At 38.6% G+C, this 27,903-nt stretch overlaps 1 protein-coding gene across 3 annotated transcripts; it reads left to right on the top strand.

Moving 5' to 3' along the window:
* Positions 1-2,267: 2,267 nt before the first annotated feature.
* On the top strand, positions 2,268-9,349 carry pfkfb3 (6-phosphofructo-2-kinase/fructose-2,6-biphosphatase 3). Of its 3 annotated transcripts, XM_026147608.1 has the most exons (16): positions 2,268-2,532; positions 4,292-4,420; positions 4,587-4,683; positions 4,783-4,849; positions 4,940-5,014; positions 5,104-5,160; positions 5,272-5,396; positions 5,509-5,716; positions 5,819-5,965; positions 6,062-6,166; positions 6,264-6,393; positions 6,507-6,634; positions 6,770-6,958; positions 7,138-7,160; positions 7,520-7,570; positions 8,122-9,349. In XM_026147608.1, the coding sequence occupies exons 1-16, from the start codon at positions 2,463-2,465 to the stop codon at positions 8,126-8,128; spliced, it is 1,608 nt and encodes a 535-aa protein (XP_026003393.1). In that variant the 5' UTR covers positions 2,268-2,462; the 3' UTR covers positions 8,129-9,349. The 3 variants fall into 3 exon arrangements, with proteins under 3 accessions (XP_026003393.1, XP_026003395.1, XP_026003394.1); XM_026147610.1 differs by lacking the exon at positions 7,520-7,570 and having other exon boundaries at positions 2,269-2,532; XM_026147609.1 differs by lacking the exons at positions 7,138-7,160; positions 7,520-7,570 and having other exon boundaries at positions 2,270-2,532.
* The last annotated feature ends 18,554 nt before the right edge of the window (positions 9,350-27,903 follow it).

The following is a 27,903-nucleotide window of genomic DNA, read 5'->3' as shown; positions in this document are numbered from 1 at the left end:
GTCTGAAGTCCACACCTTCCACCTATTGAAACTATTTGGTGCATCATGAAATTGAAAATATAAACCAGTTCGAAGTGCAACAATATTTTTCTTAAAATTGTGGACCTCTACAGTTTAATCGAATAACTTTATTTATGTTCTGTTGTGAATAAAATTTGAAGGTTTATGGGATTTGCAAATCATTGTATTCCATTTTTATTCACATTTTACATCATCCCTATGTTTTCAGAATATGGGTTGTAGATATGGAGCATTTATATTGTTTAGATCACAGGGATTACTTAACTACTTAAGTAATCCCTTACTTAATTACTTATTATTTAGAAATGAGATCAACACTAATCAGACCATAGTTAGAACAGTATACATATTTAATAAGACATAAAATAAGAAAAAGCACTGTCAGCCCCTTTAATTAGGACTAATGTGGCTGTGACCAAAAAAAAGAAAAAGAAAACAAAAACCCTCCAGTGTTACAGTTGGTGGAAGGAGTGTGATAATATTATTATCTAAAATTCCAGAACTGTGTCAGTGCTTCTACAAACATTTATATGTGTCCTGCTTTCTTTTTCTGGGGAAAATATGTTTTCTTTTCACAGTCATTCCAGCTGAACCCTTTCACTTCAGACTCTGAACATATCTCAACCCTCCAGGTAAAGTTCACAACCTGACCTTGTTTAACTCTTAATCAGCTTGGGGGTTGGAGGGGGGGAAGTGTGCGTGGTATGAATATTTACAATGGATGTAAATTCCACAACTATTGTGCCCACTGTTTGTCCAAGAGGAAAGAGTTTGTCACTCTGATTCATTCTGTAAACAGGACACGATGTAGAGAATCATGGTTGGTTTGGGGAAAAGGTTGAAAGGAGGTCAGAAGGAGTCCCAACTTAGGCAATGAAGAAGTTTCAGATTGTCCCATATTTTTTTGATGTTACTATGTGGCACTTTTTTTTTTTTTTTTAGAAAGATACCACACACGTCAATACATTTTTAAAAAGCCATTATAAAGTCAGTAATGGGATATATATATATATATATATATATATATATATATATATATATATATATATATATATATATATATATATGTATATATATATATATATATATGTATATATATATATATATATATATATATATATATATATATATATATGACATATATATATATATATATATATGACATATATATGACATATATATATATATATATATATATATATATATATATATATATATACACACACAATGACATATAGTCTATATGTCATTGTATATATGTCATTAAACCTCTCCAGGTTCTTCAGCTGTTAACCAAACCTGAGCTTCTTTCAGTATCATTTGTCTGTCATTTCTGCCTTTCCACGTCATTTCCCTTCGAATGTCCTCATTGCGCTATAAGATGAAAGCGTGCTTGGCTAATGCGGGCATTTTTGAAAAAGTTAAATCCACACCAGTGTATGTCTAATGATACCCATTGTGACTCAGTGGGACGGCCCAGAATGAGGAAGGAGAGAGAGGTGATGTGAGGCTCTGCACGTCTCTTCTGGGGTTGGTTTCACACATCTTTAGACTGAACAAAGTAGCTTAGATTTTGTTGGGGGTTGCGAGTGGACGTGGAGAACGTGGGGGGCAAATCATCTTGACCACAAAGACCGCGGACGTGGAGGTTTCATACATGAAATCGTATCAATTTCGAATCGTTCTTTGATAAAATACAAATAAATAAATAAAATAAAACGCATAAATAGCCCCCTTTTATAAAAACTTTATCAGAATTATCCTAAAAAATATAAAAACAATAATATTCGAAAATATTATGAATACACAAAAATACACAGAAAAATTGTTAATTCACACTACACGTTAGACCGAGACAAAATGGAAATTAATGGCAATGCTGCATTTTGAAATGGTAAAAAATATTTTAAAAATAAACCTACAGCAGAAAGCTTCAGGAATATTTGAAAATCAGTCTTAGAGAACCACATGGAGCTTTAATTAATAAATACCAGATATCAGTTATACCCGCCGCTGGCGCCGCTGCTAAAAATAGAATGAAATGAGTAATATACCGTGGATTGCAGTCGGTTTAAGAACTATTGCACACAATGTCGATAATGAAAAAGGGGTTACGTATTAAGTGCTGTTCTAAGGATTGCCACAGAGTGGCGCTGTGGCGCAGCTTGTGTGCGCGTGTAATATGTGTGAACGTATGTGCTTGCGCGCGCGCGTCCCAAGTCACGTTGTCTGCCGGCCGCGCGGGCGGAGTTAAATAGCGGATGTGTGGCACAGGCCGGTAGATTAAACCCGGGTGTGCACCGGTCAGTACGCTGAACACACTGAACGGAAGAACTACGCTCTAGTTTTACATCGCCTCCGGCTCTTCGAAGTCTTTTTATCGACGGGATTTAAGCGTCTTAGTTCTCCTGTGTGCTGTGCAGTTCATAAGGCCCAAAGGAATGCCCAGAGAGCTCACCCAGAACAGGATCCAAAAGATCTGGGTTCCCACAAAGGATGACAGGCGGAGAGGTAAAACACTGCATATATTATATTATTCTTTGCTCGTGGGTACCTCAGTAGTTTCTTAAATGTAACGATAACTGGTATTTTCAATGTATTTTCGCGTATTAACGTACGCTAATCAAGCTAGTTCTTTCTGTTTTTTTTCTGACGACATGTGAGTGTGGTGCTGGGTGGATATTGCCGTATGAATGCTTATCACGTCACCAGGTCGCTGCATTGCTGTAAAACAACCCCGTAGTGTTACTTTTGTGACTGAATTGCAGTTTTGGTCCAATATTTTTGAGTCTTTGCACCTGCCGCGTTCGCCGGTCTTCTAAATCGCCAAGTCGAAAAACCGGCATCATTCATTCATTGATTGGTGGTCTCGCGCAGCACGTGCAACACGTCACGACCTCTCTCCGGCCTGACAAAGCTCCTGTTGCCATGGTTTGTGCGTTCCCCTCCCCCGCGCAACCTGCGAACGATGCTGGTTCCGTTTTCTGGTTGGTCAATCGGCAAATGCCCGTGAATGGGGCGGTGACTCGAAGCCGTTGCTTTCTTGCTTCTGGATCATTTAAAACTGAATTAAATGCTAAAGGAAATGACCTATTTGATAGAAGTAAAGCGAATTTCGTGTGTGTGTGGGTGTGTGGGTTTTTTTTCTCCCTTTTTGGTCTTTGATATTTTGTGTGCTGTCACAATCATTTGCACATTTCTTATTAGTAAGTTTAGAAAAAAAATCAACATAACAGTATTTTTACCCCACTTCCAATACACATGAATGCACTGGTTACTTCATTCTGCTTCTGACTGATTATTGATAGGATTTTGCACATGGTTCACCAATCGTCTGTCAGTGCTGGGAGTTTGGCTTAAGCTTTGTTTTAGGTCTGATCCAGAGATAAACCTGCAAATTTATCCAACTGAACCTTTTTGTCATAAGACCTAAAACTATTGGTGATCTGTTGTGAACGATGGAGGTTCAACACAGAGAAGGCTGACTCTGATGTCTGAGCATCTCCTTAAAATTTGATCCGTCTTTCCGTTTAAGCACTTGTGTTGTGGAAACAAGATTAGCAGTGCTGTGGGGATGCGTGGGCCTATTTGAAGATGAATGGCTGATGCTGCACGGACGGAGAGGCAGCAGGCGTGACACGAAGCAAGCCCTGTAAAATCTCCCATGAGCCTCTGGGGGTGGGGGGCTTACTGTATATCTGGTCATGTGAACACAAATTGTCCTGGCTCGTGAAGGCTAACAGAAGTGGGTCAGATGTGCAGTGAGGTTGAAGCTGAACGTGAGCCCGCCAGCGGGAAATGGAGATTATAGGTTGGTGACTTGAAAGAATAATTCAAAACCCGATATTTATGCAACTGGATACAAACCTTAGTTTGCACAGCAGTCAATTACTTAAAGTCAGTGTTTCATTGATGCTAGTCAAAATAATGGACCTGTAATTAAAAGCATTGCATACTGTCGAAGTTTCAAATAATGAGATTGGTATATGTTCAGCTAATCACTGGAGCAAAAAACTGACTTCACATAAGTTACATAAGGGTATATGTCTGTTATGGTCATCTGTGACCACAGAAGCCCCAGCCACTTGCTCATCAAATGTTTACGATGAGCAGCCGATCAGCGTATTGTTGGCTTAAAGAGAGGCTTGCCTTAAAGAGATGGGACCTAGGGGACCAAAAAGACCCCTAGAATAATTGAAGTTAAACACACAAAACATGTTTTACGTTTTGCAAACAAGCGCAATTGTGATATCTCACAATGTCTCTACAGCAGGTGGTGCTCCCCACTTCGCCAACCCACCCACCGTCATTGTCATGGTGGGTCTGCCAGCTAGGGGCAAGACGTACATGTCCAGGAAACTCACCCGCTACCTCAACTGGATCGGCATGCCCACCAAAGGTATGCTTACAGACGGCAACGCACATTTGTACACTGTTCCTATTTGTTCAGTAGCTTATCAGTTTCACAGTAACACTGTGGTCCTGGAAGTAAATGGCATCAGCTCATGTTTCCAATTCCAGGAGATTGTGTTCACACTTGTTTGTCTTCCTCGTGTGTGTTGCAGTCTTCAATGTAGGAGAGTACCGCAGAGAAGCAGTCAAGAACTACAGCTCTTATGATTTCTTCAAACCTGACAATGAGTGTGCTGTGAAAATCAGGCAGTAAGTCTCCCCTCATGTTACACAAACACCCCAAATAAAAACATATTTTGTTTATTTAAAAAAAGAAGAAAACAAACGTTTCTTATCATTGCTTTTCAGGCAGTGTGCCTTAGCAGCCTTGAGAGATGTCAGGTCCTATTTGAAGGACGAAGGTGGCCAAGTAGCGGTGAGTTTTCCCATTTTCTCAAATAACTTGTTTCTGTAACAACCTTATCCTGTGGTGAAGCTTTTCTTAAACCTTTCTCTTTTTTTGTAGGTCTTTGACGCTACCAACACAACAAGAGAAAGGCGAGACATGATCCTCAAGTTCGGGGAAGAGAATGATTTTAAGGTACATGCTGCTAACGTTATCGGAGTACCAAAGTACTGAATCAGTGATGTGGAGCACCTTTCTAAACAAAGTCTCACTTTTCTGTTTAGATCTTCTTCATCGAGTCTGTGTGCGATGATCCCAGCGTCATTGCGTCGAACATCATGGTGAGTCACAAATATAACCTCAGACATTACTGTGCTGTTTTTACACAATGCTCACAAATCTCTGGCATCAGGCATGTTGTTCGCCGTCTGACAGTTTTCCTTCCTACGCAGGAAGTGAAGGTGTCCTGCCCGGACTACCGGGACTGTAACAAGACTGAAGCCATGCTGGATTTCCAGAAAAGAATTGAATGCTACAAAAAGAGCTACCAGCCTCTGGACCCAGATCAATACGACAGGTAAAAAAAAAAATAAAATTAAAATTTAATTCGCGGCTTAGATTTTTCTTGCTGGTTATGTCGCCTCATTGCAAACCTTCAGATGAATCATTTGCATCCTGTCTTCTCCCAGGGATCTCTCCTTCATCAAGGTAATCGATGTGGGTCGCCGTTTTCTCGTCAACCGCATCCAGGATCACATTCAGAGCAAGATCGTTTACTACTTGATGAACATCCACGTCCAGCCCCGAACCATCTACTTGTGTCGGCACGGGGAGAGCACGGACAATCTGAAGGGAAGGGTGGGGGGTGACGCTGGCCTCTCTCCTCATGGCAAACAGGTACAAAAGAGAGCATAAGAGCTTCCAGTTGCTCAGCTGATACTTTTTAAACCTTTCATAATGAACACCAGGTGATAATGACTACTGCTTTGCCTGTTGTAGTTTTCATCCGCCCTGGCTCGATTTGTGGAGGAGCAGCAGCTGAAGGACCTGAAGGTCTGGACGAGCCAGCTGTGTCGCAGCATCCAGACTGCCGAGCACCTCGGAGTCCCGTACGAGCAGTGGAAGGCTCTTAATGAGATTGATGCAGTGAGTGTCACTCAAAGATGTATTTTTAGGTTGTATTACACATTGCTAATTGCACATCATGTCTAAGCTGACTACGTGCGCGGTGTGTTCTTTTAGGGAGTCTGTGAGGAGATGACATACGATGAAGTGAAGGAGAAATTCCCTGAGGAGTTTGCACTGAGAGATGAAGATAAATATTATTACCGCTACCCTGCTGGAGAGGTACACGAGCAGCCGTTTGGTGCATTGACACTTTACCTCATAAAATATAAAGCAAATAGTTTTTTAATCCCCCCCCCTTCCCCTTCTACCTCTGCAGTCCTACCAGGACCTTGTGCAGCGGGTCGAGCCAGTCATCATGGAGCTGGAGAGGCAAGAGAACGTGTTGGTTATTTGCCACCAGGCCGTCATGCGCTGCTTGCTGGCCTACTTCTTGGATAAGAGTGCAGGTGGGTACTCCAAATCCCACAAACCCGCCTGGGTTCAAGGTCAAATCCAAATGTGTCCTCGCATGCGTTTTTTTAATCTTTATTTATATTTTCCTTGCCATTTGTTATTCCAGATGAAATGCCCTACCTGAAGTGTCCCCTCCACACGGTGCTCAAACTCACCCCAGTTGCTTATGGATGCAAAGTGGAGTCAATCTCCCTGAATGTGGAGGCAGTAAACACCCACAGGGAGCGACCAGAGGTAATGGGAGCTCATTTCTGAGAGCTGGAGTCATTGTCACTTCCTGTGTCTGAGCAGCTGCTGTTCATTGTCCTTATTCATGAAACTCCATGCATGTGTTTGACCATCAAGTCTGTTTGTTTTGGTTCCCTGCAGGACGTTAAGAGAGGTCCTGGCACCTTGATCAGGAGGAACAGCGTGACTCCCCTTACCAGCCCAGAGTCCAACATTAAGAAACCTCGCATCGACGACCTGGACGAGGCCCCAATCCAGGAGTTGCCCCCCTCTGTTTCTGCGCTGGCCCTCTGCAGCCCATCACACATACCCCTCACTCTCCCTGGACAGGTGGGATTATCAAAACCTTTAAAATTATACTGGATATCCAGCTGAACAGTATTCAGGAAGTGACGAGTCACAGATGCGTTTCCTTCCTGACAGCTTTCTGCATGCGTTCACTCACACTACTTCTCGTCCTTTTTTCTTTTTTTCCCCTCTGCCCTCTCCTCCTTTTCCACACCTCTTAGCACTGGCTGGGCAAAGTTTGCCTGTAAGTATTCAGGATATTCTGTCAGCCTCTTCTACTGTGTGCTGTGTCGTATTCAATGACATTTCTTTTTCCGGACTTCCACAGTACTCGACTGTTTTACAGGAAAAACAATGTATTAATAATAACTCTAATCTAAACTTGAGTAATGGGAAATGATGATTTGTTACAAAATCCTGCCTGTGGAAGCAACCGGAAAAGGGAAGTTCTTAGTTCATGGGGAACTCCCACGTTTTTGTTTAGCATTCCTGTCATTCCAACCTGTTTTCATCACTACTACACTCCTGATCCTCATGCTGACTGTCCTGTTCTTGTCTTTGTGTGTTTTGGTCTATTCTCGGCCTGTCTTGTGCTGCTTAAAGGTGCACCATCCTCCACTATCTAAAGGTGGTTTCGCTCTTAGTCTTTCAAAGGTAAACACACTTTAAAGGTTATGCAGTTTCTTCAGTTCTTCTAGCAGCCACATCAGTGCATTACTTAAATCTGCCAACCACAGCAAAGTAGGATGAGTTGGCTTAAATTCTGTGTTTTTATTTGCTGAGCGGAGCCATGTTCGAAATCATCTGTAAACAAACTTAATTGTATAATTGAATATGCAACAGCAGTACACTTCACTGGTGGCATGAGGATAGGATTTGTTGGTGCAGTGGAAAAGCATGAATGACGGTGCAGGGTGTGTGCATTTGTGTGCATGTTGTCATAATCACCTAAGGATTAAAGCGATGCAGCCACCTATTTGCACAGTGGCAAACTCGACGCAAGTTTTCACAGCACCTAAAAATATCAAAGAGCAGATTAGGGCTGAGAAAACCTGCATGACGTAACGTGTGGTTAAGACATTACACTATCTTAGGCCACTCTTTGCGTAAGACTGCTGCCTTTTGTGTTATGGATCTGTATAGTAGCTATGTAGTGCACAGCTGCCGCAGTACAAAGTGAATCTAAACTTCTGTTTTGTTTGCAGAACCTGATGAGCTCACCTGGTTGCCATGACATCCTGCAGCCCTGCCAGTGAAACATTACCGACATGTGGATCATTGAAGAGTCGGTGCAACATCATCAAAGTAAAATTGTTGTTCTCCAAAATCGACTTCTTCTCTCCTCCTTAAAGCCCAGGACACAAGTTGCTGCACGTCTTACTGTTCAAAACACAGTTATTGTATTTAATTGATGTCTCAATTTTTTTCCTTTTTTCTGTGATTGAATCTGTTTTTGAAAAATATTTTATAGAACTTTTGCATCTCTGATGGAAACCAATTTATTGTGGTTTATTGCTTTGGAGAGACCAAAGACTGTTTCGCAGAGAACTTCTTTTTTTTTTTTTTTTTTTTTTTGTCTTTAGTTTACATTGTCAACTTTGTAGTAGTTGTACACTGTATTTTCACGTACTCATGTTTTTCTTTTTTCTTTTGAAAGTTATGTAATTGATTGGTTTGTATGTTGACACTACACAATGAGAAATGTTTTTGCACAGTGGCGAAACATTTTGCTTCTGTTCGTCAGTTTGTTTTTCATGTTACTGCACAGTAATGATGGAGGTGATCTTTGCCGTAGAGTGCCTGTAGTGCTTGTTTTGCAAGCCTAATGCTGCTTCTCGCCATTTTTCTCCAGACTCGTTACATGAGAGGTGCCACATTTCACCCATGAACTCTACATGTCATCTCAATATTTAATTTCTCCATTTAGTTTCAGTGCCACAGTGCACGCTGATCATTAGAGATGTCTCTGATGGGAAACGTTACTTCAAGTTTATTTTCTTTTTGCTCTCATTGTCTGCTACGCACAAAGTTAAGCACCTATATTTTTGTTAAAATGCGTGCTGTTAATAATAGCTCTGTAAATCTTAGTGTACATATGGTGTAAGTGACATTGTATGGGAGATGACTTGGAACCCTTGTGGGGAGACTTGATGAAAATGTGTGTAACTCTTTGTAATACTGTGTTGTGACTGAATGGAAAGTGTGACGCCTGTGCAGAAAACTGCTGTATCAGGCTTGCTTGAGATACTTGAAATGTTTTCTTTTTGTAAAAGTGTTTTGTTATATTCCTTATTTATTTTTAAGTAGTTGTGAATAAGTATTCAGAGGGAAAGACACTCTGTTTTGATAGAACTGTACATTATTATATTTTGTGCAATTTTTTTCTTTTCTCCCTTTTGTTGAACCATTAAATTCACTTCATGGGGGAAAAACCCTGTTTGTTTTCATTGGCCCATATCCAATAATGCTCCGGCTACTCTGGTTCCTTTTATGGAGCTAATGTGTGCATGACATTGCATGTTCTGGCTGTCTCACCTATTCACATGAGTCACGGAGTTGCACAGAGTTACAAGCTGCTTATCAGCCTAAAATGGACTCAGGAAGTAATGACTAGCACTGATAAGCCTGACACTTTTTCTCTTTTTTGTTTTTCTAAAAGAAGGTTGAGTTAATAGTGCAAATTTTGTTGCATGGTAAATGGCCTGTATTTGTATAGCGCTTTTCTAGTCCCTAAGGACCCCAAAGTGCTTTGCACAACCTGTCATCCACCCATCCACACACACTCATACACTGGTGATGGCAAGCTACATTATAGCCACAAATTACAGAAGGCATGGTACAAAAGCAGAGTGCAGTGCTAGCATGACGTGAGTTATTTCTGCCAGCATAATGGCTTTGCAGCAAGAGTTAGCATGCTGAAAGTTACACTATAGCACAGATGAGGTAAATGTATACTTGACATAACTAGAGTGCCATATAGCACAATACGAGAAAAATATCTGGATTAAACAAAAAGTAAATCTGAAAATTAAATACACATACAAAGTAATGTATCAATATAGGCAAGGCAAAAACAGGAATTAAGATGACTTGAGTGAAGATCAGAATAAGTATTCACTGACATTAGGTGGTCAATGCAGCACAACAGAACTTCCTTGCTGTGTGTAAAGTGTTGTGATGAACTGTTATCACGGTAAATGTTGCATTTGTACAGAGTAACTGTCCTTGTGTCAGCAGAGCTGGATCGGTCTGTTAGAGAAGGTTCTCCACTGCTTGTGGAGTAAATGGTGCAGAGGGTGGTCAGGATTATCCATAATGGACAACACCAAAGCTTCACAGTAGTCATCATATTACACTGCTAAACATCAACATGTTGATATATGGAGGTTCACATGTACCAAAATTATGTGCACTCATGTTGTGCATGTTGTTTCTGTTATTGAAACTTTTAGCTAAACATGCTTTTATTCATTCAACTTTGAGCTCTATTTGTACCACCTTTTTGCATTCTGTGTTGCTTTAACCATAAACAAGTTTAATTTTTTGTATAGTAGTTTACATTTGGACAATTGGGCATTAGTTATAACTGATTATACACACAGTCATACAATACATTTTAAAACAGGATATAACTAAGTTGATTAGAAATAAATATAATTTATTTAATATAAATTACATTGTTGTTCAATGCATGCTGAAACTATTGGCTGATTTCACTTGATCTTTATGCAGCTATTCTGGGTTCCTTGAAGACTTATTCTGTAAGGAAACAGTCAAGCAAAATTAAAATCCAACTACTTGCTTAACAACGCCAGCCAAACCAAAGGAAGAAGACAGCAACACATTTAAACGACTCATCAGAACGCCCTAAAGAAGAGCACAAAGGGCCCCTGAGGACAGCATTCATAACAATACAGAAAAACGACACATGAGGACACAGAAAGGCTCAGGCCGACGACAGGAAACAAAACCAATGTTTTGTCAGGACAACTGACAAAACATTGGTTGTTGACATAGTTTTGTCCCAAGCGAAGTAGACAGTAGACAATAGAATAGAAGTATTTTTTTTGGTATAAATGAGACCTCATACATTAGAGCATTTTTTATAAAGTGAAGTACAAATTGTTCATTTTATTTTCTATGACAAGACAGTCGTCAGACTGCTCGTTAGAATGGTAAATAACCATCTGCAGTAGACACCCTTCGCTAGAAGTGCTACTTGTTCAGCACATGAATGGATCTGTGACCTTTGATCTCAGCCTGTATGCTAATGATTCACCTCAGTTTAAGGGCCAGTCGTCAAAAAGCTTAATTAGGCTGTTACCAGAGTCCTTCAGAGCATTTCTTAGCCATCACTATTGTGAAGCATTGTTTAAAATGATTTTATTTTTTATGGCCGCAGGGATATTAGAACTGCACGGATGTTTTCTGGAAATTATTCTTCGATCACTACCTTTGCATCATCACCATAGATCCTTATTATTCAGTTAATAAGTTGGGTTTATGTACAAAAATATTTATTTGTGCAGATGACACAATATCTCCATTGAGATATGCAAAGTAGGAGTTGGTTTGAGGTCCGTCTTTTCCAACTAGTTTCCATAAGTAAATGACTCGAGAGTTTTATTGCCTCCTGATATCTAAATGTGCTCCTGGCGGATGGAAAATTCTGGCTTAGCTGCTGCTAAGCAAAGGCATACAGTTGAAAAAGGACTTCATTCAAAATGTGTGCAAAATGTGCAAAAATCACCACAGTGTATTGCAAATTTCCACATTTTCTGTTTACCACTTATGAGCTCATGAGACTTGATGAGTTACCAACAGCTTAAAATCAGAAACACATGTCAGTAGTTTGGATTATTGTTTTAGCCTTGATGCGCTTGATAAGTTACTAAAATTCACTTTAATATGAGCTAAACATTTGTCATACTAGATGCTTCTCCCTTCCTATATTTGCCTCTCTCCTGCCACTGTGTCGCACACACTATATTTGCCAGCTGGATGTGGTATTTCCCCATGTCTGAATCATGGGCAGACCGAGTGTTTTGGCTCTGTTTGGTCATCCTGTGGGCAGAGTGGCTATGTGACTGCTGTCAGGTACACCACTTGGTGCTCCGCCTCCCTCTCAAACACACACACACTGACCGGCTTCCTCAGCACTCACAGGCAGTGAAACTCTAAAACCTACTTTGCATTGTATCTTTGCATGTTGTTGTCGCTCACATTGGTACACTTTACCTATTCAAGTTTTCTCCTTAGTAATAATCAGCATTTTGCATCCCGTTTGCTCACATTTTATTATATTAATTGACCCCCCCCTCCCCATGTTATTGCCTCGTGCTTGACTGAGATGTGAATTTAATGACAAGGCTCCGGAGTCTAACTATGTGTTGCGTTTGGCAAGCACAGACTGAAGCAAACTTGCATGTGGCTTGCCACTGGTAGTCATGGTTAGCCCGGTGTGTGTGTTTACATGTGTGTTGTCTGTAATCTCTGTGGGAGAGAGGAGTTGCTGTGTCAGGCATCTGAATGGTATGTGGACTTGTTATTAACAGTCTGAACTAAGCTAGCAGCTCCACAAATAGCCGTCTAATGCTGCGCTGACGAAGGATTGTGTGTGATCCCAATCAGCCAGGTTACAAAGGCAGTAATACCGACTGGCCTAGTTGATCAAGGCTGAGCAATCTACTCAAAACTCATTATCTTACTTGAATGTGGACAGTTGAGATTAGCATAAAAAAGAGGACGGGTGACATTTTTAACACTCTCTTTCACAGACTGATTCATCATCATCAGGTGACCGGGCATCATGTCTCACTCTGTCTTACCCATGACTCAGCAGCTTGTCCTGCTTAGTTCTTACTCATGTGTCCCTGTCCCACTTGAGCCCAAAGTAATCTTGTTTCATACAGAGTGTGCATGCAGAATCACAGAGACACACACATTGTATGAACTCGATGACCCAGGTAGACTCAAAAGTGCAGTGATTTACAGCCAGGGGTTGCTCCTGCTTCTGCAGCAAAGTATATGGAAAGATTTTGTGTAGTTGACTAGTGAATAGCTGAAAGTTATGGGGAAAAAAAAGGTTTTTAATGGTGTGAAGTAATGACTGTGATTCAAAAGTCTAAGCTAGGTCACTAAAAGTAATCTGAAAGTGTTTAAAATTGTTGAACATGCCCCGAGTGCAAGCAAGCTTTCCTAAAATGTTTAATGGCAGAAACAGTGCAAACACACTTCATTATTATTTATGGGGAAATAAAACTCTCTTAATTAAATTAAGACATTTAAGACATGATAGGTGATTCTCTGCAAACATCTCTTCAAGACATCCCTTCAATGTTGTTTTTTATTACCCGCTGGAGGTTTTTGTTTGCTATTTTACACTTACAGTATTAATCTGGGATCATACTCACACCCTGCAGATTTTCTAAAAACTAAGCTCATACTTCTGAAGTAATGGACTTCACTCTTTACACTTAAGCTTAAATTTCAAAACTTACATTTAACTACTGATTTTATCTACTGTTCTGATTTTATCTGTTTTGATTTTATCTGTTTTGATTTTATATACTGTTTTGTTTGTTTGTTTGTTTGTTAATTAGTTAGTTAGTTTATTTGCTTGTTTTAATCAATTTTAAATCATGCTTTTTATTTGTTCTTGTTTCTAATGTCTCTGTAAAGCACTTTGAATCACCTTGTTGTTGAATCACCTTGTACAAATAAACTTGCCTTGCCTTACACTGGAAAGACAGAGGGACGATTATGCACTGTGACGTCCAGAGGCAAATAAGCTCTTGATGAAGCAAATGATACCACAGGAATAAAATTTCCATGTAGATTTACATAAGTGGTGTAAACACTAAATATTGCATGGCTGTCTGTTTGCAACTATTGCACAACCAATTAAAACCAACTAATTAAAAAAAGGGAGACATGCATAACCTTTTTGTATTCTCATATGTTCAATATTTCCTGGTTTAATGTACTGTTATATTCAATACAGTGAAAAATCATCCTTTGTTTCTTTATATTTTGCAAAGAATATAAATGTAAATGCAACATGTTAAACATACATGGAAAAAAAGTATATAAGACAAAACAGTTTAAGCTCTAATCAGCTTAAATGTCAGTCTGTGTTATGGCCACCTTGATTCTTAAACACAGTCTGTTGTCTCTAGGACAAGCCATTTTTGCAAGTAGCCTTCTGGAATAGTTCTCAAGAGTTTCTGGAAGTCCTTCAGTTTAACAGACACAACAAAGTCTCTTTGCCTCTTGGAGGCAAAAAAGCAAATCTTTCTCATAGTACTGCATATTATTACTGGACTACTACATAGACTGACTACTTGACTATTCGACCTTAGCCCTATCTCCTCTTGCTGCTCCTCTCATAAACATATTTGAGATCGAACCAGAACCTTTTTAAAATAAGATTACAGCACTGATGTTTAAGAGGTGGGAAAATTTCTTCTGTCATTTGACAGCGCAGACACATACCTTTGTGCGTGCATTGCAACACTGTCAGAAAATACACTTTTATGCTTTTATGACTGCTGGTCATCAGCAATCAAATTCTTGGGGGGGGGGGGGGGGGGGGTACATCAGCGTTTGGGATTTGGTTGGGCTTGAGAGTGGAAGTTTACCGGCTCTACCAGCAAAATGCATCTTACAACAAACTCTGGCCCTGTGCTCCACAGACCCTGCCACTCTTTACCTCTAAATGGGCCAAACTAAGTTTTTAGAATACTCAGGCTTCAACAAACAAATAAACACACCACTTTTTATGAAGAACAGAAGACGTTGGTCGACCGTGGTTCAGGGGGTTGGATGAATGGATAAATGCAATCCATTATTATATAAAAGTCCTTGCAGAAAGGTACAGGGATGCTTAAGCGTGAATTATGCTTCAGCTTAACTTATCTCGTAAATGGAAACTCTTTTAACCCTACGCTGTAACCTTCTATGTAACCCGATGTACACCTCCTGAGAAATGTAACTATATGTCAGGTCAATGCAGCCCACAATGGCTTGAATGGCGTGGAAGCTTGTGGTGTAGGGTTCAGTTTCCACTTACGACGTAAGATTTCCCACAGAGGTCTAAATCACGTTTTATTAGTTGATAGTTTGATGTGTATTAACACAGATATCTGTTTAATGGTAAGAATTAGCCAGTATTTTATCATACACACCCACCCTCAGGCTAAAGTTGAATTTGTGTTTTCTGTTTCTGTCCAGTAAAGAATGCATTACCTGCATTATTTGTGCAGGGGAGTGAAAACTCATCCCTCTCTCTTTGTGGAGAAGCCATTGACAGGGAGATTTTGCACTGAATGGAGAGGATAAGTCTTTCAGCAGGCCTTGAATGGAGCTGAGTAGATTAAATAGAGCATGTGTTATCCCTGATTACACTGATGGTGGAATAATAGTCCTTTTACGTGCTGCTCTGCAAAGTTGCATCGGCCTCACAAAATATTGTTTTTACTGTAGTGAGTCATCCTAATGTTTCGTCTGTGTCACATGGCACTGGTAGATACAATGTGACACAAAAGCAGCACCTTTCCCCCCCAACCATATTCAATGCTTTTAGAATACTTACGCTAACTTCTATTACTCAATAAATGTTCTCTTTTCATTTCCAGTAACATAAAACATGGCAAAAATGAATTTTGGTTTTGTTTTAAGTCACCAGTTTTTAAAAAAAGTTGTTTTGTCACACTCTTGTCACACAGTGTAAGACAATCTTTAATGTAAGACTTACCCTACACTGCACATCCTCAATTTACTTTTGTTTCCAGTAAATGTGGATGACACTCTATTCTCTATGTTGCATTATTTCATTATTTGTGTTTCTTTCTGAACAAGAAGGTGAATTTGATCTCCAGACTACTAAGGGTCTCAGGATTATTATTTTGGTTTTCAAAAATTTCATGTATCTTTTATTCTATTATATACCTCAATGACCACGCTTTGATTAGAAAACCATAACCATAAGGTCAGAGATATGGTTTAAGTTAGACCCTGAGCTGGGATGATTCAATTGGGTAAAGATGGAATTATGTCAATGAATGTAAAGAAAAGCAGGCCCTGATGAGACATTGTTTAGTGGGAGCTCCCAGTAAGGCAAACAGTAATAGAAAATCAGTATGTTGATGGTGGTCATGACCGGTACACCACTGTAAGTTGATCTCTACTTTTAGAAAAAAAAGGTAAAAAATGAGAGGGTAATATTTATTAGGTAGGTTTAAATACAAACATTTCTACGACTGTATTTTTGGTCTTTTTGGAACCAAATAAAAACAATTGAATTAAAATGAACTGAACTGAGAATTGAGCAGATTATTCCATTAAGGAGGTCACAGAGGCCTTTAGTTTAGTTGCCCCTAAACTTTGGAACAGCTTGCTCCGGACAGTTAGGACCTCACTAACACTAAACATCTTCAAGACCTGTTTGAAAACTCTGTTTTATTCCTTGACATTTAAACACATTGATGTTTTTATTTTTTAATTGCTGATTTCTTCTTTTAATTATGCAGGACTTTGGCCATCACCTGCTGTTTTTTTTTTTAAATAAATTGACTTGGCTTGACTTGTGTTTTTTGAGGTTTCTTTGAATTGATGACTTGTAATGTAACAATATAGTGAAGGTTCTGCAGAAGGATACACTAGTCAGAAATACACATTAGGAAGTTGTTTTTGTTTCTGTCATAATGCCTATATTAACTAGTGTACATCAACAACAGGAAGTACAGTGAGAGTGGTGGGATGCAACAAGCATACCTGACTGGAAATGAAATCAGGATGTTGTTTTCACAGAATGAAGAGCATAATTGTGCAAACAGGGATTTAAATATAGAGAAGTTAACGTCTGACTGACTATAACAGAAAATGAAAATGTACATTTTTTAAACAAACTAAGTCAAAAATAGCTACATATGAAACCAAAAAGCACACAACTGAGTTCCAATTTCATCTTTAGATAGTTAATGATTACTGATTTGTGAGCTTTGTTCTGCTGGAGGTTTCTTCCTGTTAAAAGGGAGTTTCTACTTCCCACTGCCAACAAATGACTGCTCATGGGAAGTTATCTGATTGTTTGGATATTCTCTGTATTATTTTTGGAGTATTTAACTTCAAGCACCTTGAGGCGACTGCTGTTGGGATTTGATGCTATATAAATAAAACTAAATTGAACTAAACCTGATCAAAAAGTATTTACAGTACACTCTGAATGCAAACACTTGAGTTGCTTTAATGAAAAAGAAAGCCGGAATAAGGAAGTGATACTGAACAGGCTTTATCACCCAAGAGTTCTTCTGACATTATTAGACAACAGAAGATTACTTCCTCATATCAGTGTACCGGATCTATGTAAATGTCATCTAAGTTAATGGCTCGCAATTTGATGAGTAAAAGGATCATCCAGGTGTGCAGACATGACAGCATTAGGATAGACAGTAGAAAGTGGGATGAGTGATAAAGAAAACTATCAGAAAAAGCAGAGGGAAAGAGTTAGGAGAAGCCAGATGGTGAAGCCTGAAATGGAGAGAAAAAGCAAACAAAGGGGAAAACAGAGGAGAGAAGAGATGGTGTGAAAAGGAGGAGGGGCAAGGTGTGAAGGAAAAAAGCAATCAGGGAAAAAGTTTTAAGGATGAGTACTTGGTGAGGTAAGCGAGGTCACATTCATCTGAGTTTATCTCCGCATCCTCCCCCACCTCTTTCTCCTTTCCACTCTACATTAATATTGGATGCTAGAGAGTGATGTGCTGAGGCTCACGTAGTCTCAGGAAAGAGAGAGAGAAAAGCAAGGCGGGGTAATGTCACTTATGGGAAGTCAAAGCAGCACTTGAGCATTACATAGTTCGACACCAACAGGTTGACCAAACCACTTATTTGGTCAAGGAGAGGAAGAAAAGAAAGCGCCAACATGCACATTCTCATAGTTTAGCAGCAGAAATAAACTAACTGGCTTATTTTAATCTCACAGGGTGGAGCTGCTGATGTAACATTGCCAAGATTCTGAGGTTGAGACATCTTGAGTTCATTAGTCCGACTGATCACTGTAGACACTTTGTCTGGCTATGTATGCATTACTGTGCCTTCACCCTAAGTTTTCAAATTACAAACTAATGCTGGAGCTCCAGTCAAACAGTGACACAGTGAGAACAGCCCGATGCCTAGAAACAATACTGTCCATTTCCTAGCAAAGTATTGTTTCTAGGCAAAGTATTGTGAGGTCATTCAGAAACGTTTTTGTTGGCAGTAATTCTAAGTGTGAAAATTGTAAAGAAATCACACGTAAACACAGAGGATTATGTTTATTAGGTTTACAATGCCAAAGGCAATGAAAATAGCAAAAAACCAAAAAACAACAGCTTCAAAAATGTAATAAAAGTTAAGCCTGATGGTTCTGAAGTCTCACCGCTGTGAGTAGCTCCGCATGTTTGAGCTAGCAGACTTTTATGCTGCATGCCCTTCATGACCTAAATGCATTAATATCTCCTCCTGAGATCAAATAGGGGAGCTTTCACTTGTTAGACAAATGTGTAAACTACCAATGAGAAATACTTTATTTATGCACTGATTAATCTATCCCATGCTACTCCTACTACTACTACTAATAATAATAATAAATATTGAAGAATCTCTACATCCTTAAGTAACAGAGTTTGCTCATCCACTTACTGTATACAGCTTCTGTGTTGGTCTTCATGTTCAGCCTCTTGTTGATGCATTCATTGCATTCTGTTTTTATTTACAATTGATCAAGATTCCGACTGTTGTGGAATCCGATAGATATTATACAGTAAATCTGTTTAAAGCAGTACTGATAACAGAGGAACTAGCTGTAAACTCAACATTAAAACAAAACAAACCCATTAGAAATATAATGATTGTTTTATCATTACAACACAAATTTGTAAAAAGTTGGGAGCAATGGAGGCATTTATTCACAGAGCATAGGAAGGAGGTTGGGGTGAATGGACTGGTTAACAAAACGCTGGACTTTAGGTTGGGAACCTGCTACTTGCTTCTCAGTTCAAGTGCTTGCAAAAGCTTTGCAAACACTCCGGTTGCAAAACTCAGCTGTGAATAACAAGACTACTAATATAATTTGCGAAGCTGCATGAACAAAAATCATTTTAATTAGACTGCTGAGACCAGCTCAATACAAAGAGGCGTGTGTGAACATGTTTTGTGGTTTGGCAGTAATGTAAAGAAGCACTGACTAAGCACATTCATCGCTATTTTATAGCACTGCTAATTTCTTCAGAATTCCTTCAATCTCTGTATTAATCTAAAAGTAAATCTTTTTTTTTAATATAGCACCTTTCTAGATAAAGATCACAAAGTGCTTAACAACAACTTTGTTACGTTGTATCTCTAACGCTAAGCGCTCATTCAGGTCTTCCTTCTGTTCTGTATCGCAACCTTTTTTTTTCACTGACTGGTTTAATGTCAGACAATATTATCACGGACCGGTCTGAAAATACAAAATAAAATGATACGACCCAGACAAAAACTGTGGTATTTTGTAAATATAATAATAAATGCAAATAAACGCGAATTCACTGTGTAATTGTGTAACTTTATTAGCAGAATCCTCCTGAAACAGCATTGAGAGTAACATCCTCCTCTCTGCCCCTTAATGCTCTCTGGTCACTATGGTAAATATTTCTTTCAAAATAAGACACACAACCACAACATGGGAAAACCCCAGGGAAACTGAGCTAATGATAAAAACAATGAAAACCATAAATTTCACACCCGAGGCTCTCGCGGCCCGGTACCAAACGACTCACGAACTGTGACCCCGGGGTTGGGAACCGCTGCTCTATCTGACTGTCCAATAGTCATACACATAGTTTAAATGCTGTATAAAGGAGATATGTCACCAGTTCCAAGTGACTAAAATGATTAAAAAAATGATTTCCATTTTCTTTTTTAAATTTTAATGCAGAAAAGTGACAGTTCAGATTCTGGTAAAAAAGGATGACATATCCTTCCTCTTTTTATGGAAACCTCTGCGACAACGTATGACAACGTATTTCAAAAAAAAAATATATATATTTTTTTAATTTAATCTGTTTGGATATATAGACATATGGCATGGACACTTGGCTCCTGTAAGCCAAGTCAGCTGTTTTTAAACTAATATTGGACCAGAATCAAGTAGTTCAGCGAGAAATCCACAGCTGCTTGGGCATAGTTTGGTCAAAGCATTCAGTGAGGTGTGAGATTATTTTGGTGTCTAGAAAATGTTTGCATAGCTAAAAGTACAGTTGATATCACAATGGCAAACATTCCAGTGTGTGCCAGTGAATATTTAAACAAGGTTTTTTTTAAAAAAAAAATAAAAAATATATGACCTTTGATAACCTTTTCACAATCTTTATTTTACTTTATTATCATTATAAAATATGTCCGCACAAACAGTGAATGTGTGTGTGCAATGATACTATCTCTTAGGGCAAAACAAAGATATTGCAGTTGACATTGGTCACAAATGGTGGTGATGTAATTATTTCAAGAAACACAGAAAAGTACCATTTCATCAATAAGGACCCTCAGATTGTCCAGCTTGAGTATGTAGAATAAATTGGGCAGCAGCTTATGTTTAGACAGTGAGAGGAAAAGTACTGGAATGAATTGGATTTGCCTCTATGACCCAGCCGGACAAGGTGACGTATCCTCAGTACACTAAGAGCTCATTCATTCTGCTCGGCCCACAGCTATTGTGTTCATGTTTGGGTCTGTGTATATGTGGACAAACTTGTAACAAAGCACAGAGTCAGGCCAAGTCCACGAATTACATGACGAACCAGATAGTGTAGGAAAATTACAGTGGAAGTGAGAACAACTGTTATGATTATGAACTGTGTTTAGGTCACATTTTCAAAGCATAATGGGTTCAACAACAAACGTAACTGCATTACATATACAAACAAATAACAGAGGAAAGTGAACACAATGAGAGCAGTGAGATGCCTTATGTCACAAGTCCCAAGAACCCATGGTCAGGGAGCCAATTGTGCCACCTGCTTGTTTTGTGTACCAACAGCAACACGCTGTTTACACTTCAGGATTTTAGTTAATGACCTTATGTAAGTGCGGAGGATGTTTATGCTGAGAGTATCTTAAGTTGAGGGGTTACTTCACTAACACTGCTGCGACACATAAGTATGGGACAGGGAAGCCCGAGCCATTCCCAGTGCAATTCTTTTTACACTTTCTTGCATGTAAATGCTCTGCGTATGGCTTCTTTGGAGAGTCACAAATATTCAACAGTAGCAGGACAGATTAAACGTTTTACAGTTTTATCACATTCATTGCTGCCATCTTGGATTGCTAACCTGGGGCTGGTGGAGCTGCTCCAACTTTCTGAGTAGGAAATCCTACTTAACAGTGAAAATGGATCAAAATTCCAACTGGGAAATTCCATCTTCTGACTTAATGTGAAACACACCAATAGTCTGCCAGTTTGAGTGAAAAATAAGAACGATAGTGAATAAGAAGAAACACTGACATTATCTTGGTAGGGTGAGTCAGTAATAAATAGGACAGGTAACAACGGGAGTAGCATCTGTAGATACACAGTTACAAAAAAACCCAAAGGAAAGTAAAACAGGAGCAGATAAAAACAGGAACAAACCAAGAGTGAACATCAGAGTAGGTTTTCATAACTTGAGGTGGCTTGTGGGGAGTGGACGATAAGCATAAAGCTGGATTTACAATGCTTTTTGTAGACTCGTAAAATTAATTGTTAAGTAAGCTGCAGTGTTAGCCTTGAATCAAAAGTCTTAAATATCTGACAGTTAAAATACTGAGTCAACATTTTGTTGGGATGTGTTTCAGAAAAAATATAAACACAGCATGTGATTACCATGATAGAGCTAAACCGAGGGGGTCTCAGAGCATTGACTGTGGGAGGACACGCAGTATCCACACAAAACTGTCCCAGGTGACAAGGAGATGCGGACCTGGGATGTTCTTACAAATTCATTAAAATTTTCTGTTAAAACACTGCCCTCTAATGGTGAAGGTTTATTAAGATTTATACCAGGTAATAACAAAAGGTACCTTTAACTCTTATGGTCTTGAGTGTAATACATGTATATTTTTTTGGAAAGTTGTTGAAATACCATTTCTTCAGGCTTATTGAGTGACAAGGGCATCAGAGGTACTCCTACTCCAGAATGACAAGCAAATAAATAAACCTGAATAATTAAAATAAAAATTTTTAGAGCCCAAAACTGCTACAGGTTTGATACCGAATAAATAAATAAAGTTTCCAAGCACTTACAGTACTTTTTAAAAAACTAGATAGCTTTGTTTTTTGTTTTTTTTGTTTTTTTAGAAAAGAAGAATAGCCTTCATACAGGTCAAGTTCTTGTGCAAAGATTTTACAGCCATTTCTTCAGCTATTTCCTGGTTAAGAACAGGTCAAAGGAAATATTTCAAAATTAGAAATGTGCCACTTTCACAATTTACACCTACTAAAAATGGAACCAACTTGAAAGTCTCCTTTTCTTATAAAGAAAATACAAGTTACGCATCCTTGCATGCCAGAAACTTGTCTTCTGTAATTCATAGAACTGAGATTGCATAAATAGTTTACAACAATATAGAAAGTAAAAGCAAAAAAACACAGACTTTTTCGGTTACCTTTCATGTCCTTTTTACACACATTGACTAATCACTGAGGAGAACTAGTGTAAAAAGCTAATATGAGATAAGGTGATTCTTAAGCGTTTGCCAGAGTTTCAACAGTTTCGAAACACAGTAGCACTTCATAATTCAGCCTGTGACTTATGCAGTTTCCCTACATTTACCATCTAATTCGCCTAAACTTAGGGAGTCAGTTTTAGTATCTAAAAATATATACCAGCTCTTAATGGTACATAATAGGATACAATAGAAAAAGGAAGTAATGGATGGCAGTTTTAAAGGAAGTAGAAACAAACATAGGTTATTTTGAAAAGAAATTAGATTACTCCCTAAATTTACAAGAACTGTATTCTAAATGTTTGCATCTAGGCTGGCTGTGGCTCAGAATGTAGGAGACTGTGTAGCAGATGGAAGGTCACTTGTTTGAAGTGTCCTTGGGTAAAATAGGAAACCCCAAATAGTCCCTGATGCATCCACTGGTGTGTGTGTGTGTGTGCGCATGATATTTAGAAAGCATTTAGAATAAAGTCTGGTAATGGGAAACGTCTGAGTCTGAGCATCAAGGTCAGGAAGGCATTACTGTGAGAACTGTGTGTCTCAAACACTCCATGATTTGTTCAGTTTCATTGCTCATACTTGACACCACAATACGTGATACCTAACCTGACCTCCAGTTTGCTAGGCTCTTTGCGTCAGAGCGCTAAAAATCTTCAAATTAGTCAGATTCATTGCAAAATTGCATTGTGCTTGGGAACGATATATTGTTATATTTGAGGAAGCATTCACAGGAATGCTGTGCTGTATTGAGGAATCAGGTTCCTTTGATGATGCTGAAATAAGTGATGATTGTCACTGTGCAGTACGTTTTGCAACCGGTTTGGATATTTTTAGTTTCATTGTTTCCAGTGTTGAACAATTCCCTTCCACAAACGTAAAGGCTTTAGAAATTTCGGCTCACCCTCAGTAACCTCGTAGTGTGTACAGCCAGTTATCGCTTTTCTTGTTGAGGAAATATGAGGTGTCAGATATGAGTGGTTTCAAGTTGAGTTCAATTGATTTTGCAATCATGTATGAAAGGTAAAAATTTTTCCCATTGTCCAGCCTATCTATGTGTTCAAGTGCTTTTGATAATGTCAAAACTCTAAAAACATATCCTATAAGCACATGCTAATGTATAACGCTCACATCCTTTGTACGCATGTTTTAACCCTCCGAAGGCCAAGCAATCATCGCTGGTCACCCTAACCTTACATCTGACCTTAATACTTTTAGTCATTCTTCTGTCATTTCCAAGATTATGGAAACCAGTTTTTATTAAAAACAGAAGTTACATATTGTGATTGCCCAGTATTATTGTTAGGGTCTGGTTAGGGGTCATCACCAATGATGTTGATTTTAGTAGTAGTAGCAATATAACCTCAGGGTGGTCAAAGGTCCACTGTCACCTTCTTCAGTTACCTACAATGGGTCTATAGATAAAAGTAAAAAACAAATTAAATTGTTAAAATCAATTCAAAAGACTGGCCAACAACCAAATGACCTAATGCTAACAGGAGCTGCAACATTTGTTAAGCTGTGGGTAGATGCCCGACTCCGTCACAGCAGGTGGATTAAGTCCAGGAAACTAAAACTCCCTGATCCTCTGTCCTCACCTGGAGGACAGTTCTAATTGTCTTTAATGATGCAAACACATCCATTTCTTTACAAATCTATCTTCCGATTTATCCTCTATTCAGTTAACCCTGTGAGCTCAAAGTCATCATGGCTGGTAACCCTGACCTGATATTTTAGAGGAAAGCAAACTTTTTCGTTGTGTCTCATGTTTCAAGTGTTTTTTCATCCTTTAATTGACAAGACGTGTTTCTTGGAGAAACAAGAGCATCTCTATTAAGGAACATATCATGACAGCATACGCTCTTAGCTGCTGTATATCCTCTTAACAGTCAGGTTACATGGCCCACTAAGATAACCTCGATCCCTATATGGGGAATTAAGTACATCAAACATAGCACAGACCAACATGTAAACTAAACATTTGGTTTCAAGTCTTGATCTACTTAACAAAGTTAAAAATTAGTACACTGACTTAAAACTAAAAAAGTAAGTTTTTTTGTTGCAAGCATTGCAAAATTCTAAGAGGCATACTGTCTTAACATATATGATCTGCTCTTGAACTCAATTGTTCTTTGTGCAGTCTGAGAATATCGATGGTGATACTGCATCTCAAAGATCCAGTTTCTTCTCTGCCCACAGTAGTTAGAAATAGTAACAATAGTCAATTGTGATAAAATGTAAAACTGATGCAATTCTTAATATCAGAGCTGCTGAAGGTCAGGTATTAGCAGGCTGTACTACAGTGTCTCAAATGAACACAAAGTCGACTTCGATGTTGTGTTACATAAGATGAAAAAGCCTCAAATTGCAGACAACAGATGCATGAAATGCTCTTGACAAATCAAAACATCACCAAGGAGAGTGCAATCTAAGGCTAATGGAAATGTACACATAATTCTAAATAATAATAATGATAATAATGATGGTCAATTTGGTAATTTCAGTGTATCATCTGCTTTGCTTGGTGTCACATGGTTGACTGGATAATGCACCGCAATGGTTTTACTTCACTTTTTGTTTTGCTGTTTTCAGAATTACACAAGTATGAATTATGAAGATAAAACAATTCTTGGAAGCTGTCATTTACTCTAAACCTGTGCTATTTCTCTTTATAATTTGGTCCATTATAGTCAGTGTGAAATATGAAGTGATTGCATAGCTGGTGTGTTGAATGACCAGCAAACGGGTTCATACACATGCTTGCTGACCAGTGTTTATGTCTAATGTGAATATAACCAGCAATCATTTCTATTTCAGTTTGGTAAATCAAGGTAAATTATTGGAGTACTTTTACCTATAAAAAATTAGCAGCAAGTGCAAGTGTATATATTTGTTGCCTCTGTATCTGAATGTATTGATATTTTCCAGTTGCATAGTGATAGAATCATAACCACATGACGAGCAAAAGGCTTGTGAATTTCCCTCAGAGCAGCTGACCTAAATGCTAGCCTTGCTGTGATGCACCTGTAACACTGCTGTCATCGTGTTTTATGTGTCATCATGGTTGCTGACTGACACATATCACCTGGGCACACTTCTGTTTCTCTGACATGTTGTTCTTGTCTTTTCACACCACAAATTCAAAATGTTGAATACGATGCAGTTCCTACCACAATGTAGATGCTTTCCTAACTATATTTTGTTAGCTAAGCTAGACATGCTAATTGAGACCTGTTGGTTATACAGTGAGGATTTGAGCTGAAACAGGAGTAATTCTTTGAAAAAGTAAATTGCTTATTACATATATATGAACATAGTAGCCTAAATATTTAGTTACAGCCAGTGGCTCCTCTTAGCTTATGACTAATGCTTACACGAGAGATAGCTAACCTGGCTAACTGGCTCCTGGTCTGTTTTATAGTTTTTAAAGTAGCTTTAACAGTTTTTAACCCCTAAACAAAGTTCAGGTGTTGCATGATATACTTATGACGTGCATAATGTAAATAAAATAGACTTGACCTTTATGACAAACTCCATAAATGACATTTGAAATGCTTTGCAATTGGATGCTAGCTCTAGCTGCACACTTAAAGGTATAAACATTATTGTATTATTATTATTATTATTATTATTATTATTATTATTATTATTATTATTATTGTATGAGTTTCTTCTAACTTTTGGCAAGAGAGTGAAAATGTCTTAAATCTTAACTGTTAACAAAAAGTGTTATGCTGCAGTATAAAGAGTTTACACAGTTAAAAAACAAAACAAATTACAGGTTACTAATAATGTGTTGGGCAAGCACGTGCAGCCCAAACAGCTTCATGTTTCTGGAATGGTTGATTTTTCCATCCCCTGATTTAGTGGTTTGACTAAGCACGTGGAGAGGGCTGTCTAACATGTTGGCCATAATCTCCCATCACTGTCATTTCTGGGTAAAAGTCTGACGACTGTGCACACCATAGCATTTAACATTGTATCATATCCAAACCATTCAGTAGCTAATCCCTTCTCTGCCTGCCCTTAGGGCAGTCCGTGGCACCTTGGAAGATATCGTTTCCATCATAATACAAATATTTGCTAATAAGATAAAGATTAACAAATGACTATTTTTATAAGGAGACATCTGGATCCAAAACATGCCAGCAAAATGCCCCTCATTACAGATCTCAACCATCTACCTGATCTGGTCAGAGGTCTAGGTTCTTCCTTTAACTTCTTGCAGGTTTATATTTTGTAGGTATAACCTGGGCTAGATGATATTGTTAAATATAAATCTATGCTTCTCGATAAATATAGAAATCCTTATTAAAGTATATTGAAATGAAGATGGACTGAAATATAGGATAGGCATCAAACAAAAAACACTACACTGTATGAGTAGATTAAACTACATGGTAATTTAAGTAGCACATACTATCTGTGTCCCCAGTCATTTATGTGTGCGGTCACGGTTAATCTGTATGTCTGACTGTCTCGTAGTCTGTGTCGAGATCAGTGTGTCCTCTTAAATTCATAATGCCATCTAATCTGAACTCACAATCGCTTTGAACTCATGCTGGTGGTGGATTAAAATCAAATAACACACACACACACACACACACACACACACACACACACACACACACACACACACACACACACACACACACACACACACACACACACACACACGTTTTGGAATGATTCCCATCATGACTCACTTTCACTGACCACACAAATGAGTGAGATAGGCAGTCTTGTGACAGGAAGGGAAATCAAGTGTTTCTCTTGAATTTCCCAGTAAAATACTATTCATATGAAGGGAAAGCGCACCCTCTAGAGGAAAAACTGCAGAATCACTGTAAAATGAGCCAATGGAGGCCGCTCCCGAAAGCTTTACTGCAAATAATGTATTATAGCCCTTCTGATACTTAAATCTTTTACGATTGTACTGATTCTAAGTAGATTAAGTACAATCAGAGCACGATGCTACTTACATTTTGTTCTGAGTTTTTGATTTTAGCAAATCAAACAAACTGGTTTCCAAGCGCAGTTTTTCTGGTTCTGTTTTTCTCTGCTATTACATTGGACGTTACAAGCTGAGAAAGTTCACTGGAGCCCATTATTTTTAAAATTAATATCTAAATTAACAGCTGAAAATGAGAATTAGATTCAGAACTTGTAGTAATCTGCATCAAATATGAAAAGTGAAAGAGTCTTAGAATTATGTTTGTGTAAGGAGACAGGTTTTATGACTGTGGCCTCATCTGGAAATGAGGAAACAT

The sequence above is a fragment of the Astatotilapia calliptera genome, chromosome 17 (genome assembly GCF_900246225.1).
Source record: "Astatotilapia calliptera chromosome 17, fAstCal1.2, whole genome shotgun sequence".
NCBI classification, from domain to species: Eukaryota; Metazoa; Chordata; class Actinopteri; order Cichliformes; family Cichlidae; genus Astatotilapia; species Astatotilapia calliptera.
Note: the sequence above shows the minus strand (reverse complement) of the source record. Positions and strands in the feature narration are given on the sequence as shown.

Excerpts from the sequence above, each read along its gene's own strand:
- pfkfb3 (XM_026147608.1), top strand. The coding sequence starts at position 2,463 with ATGCCCAGAGAGCTCACCCAGAACAGGATCCAAAAGATCTGGGTTCCC. Across the intron at positions 5,015-5,103 it reads GGGAAGAGAATGATTTTAAG|ATCTTCTTCATCGAGTCTGT; the intron begins GTACATGCTGCT and ends TTTTCTGTTTAG. Across the intron at positions 6,167-6,263 it reads ACCGCTACCCTGCTGGAGAG|TCCTACCAGGACCTTGTGCA; the intron begins GTACACGAGCAG and ends CTACCTCTGCAG.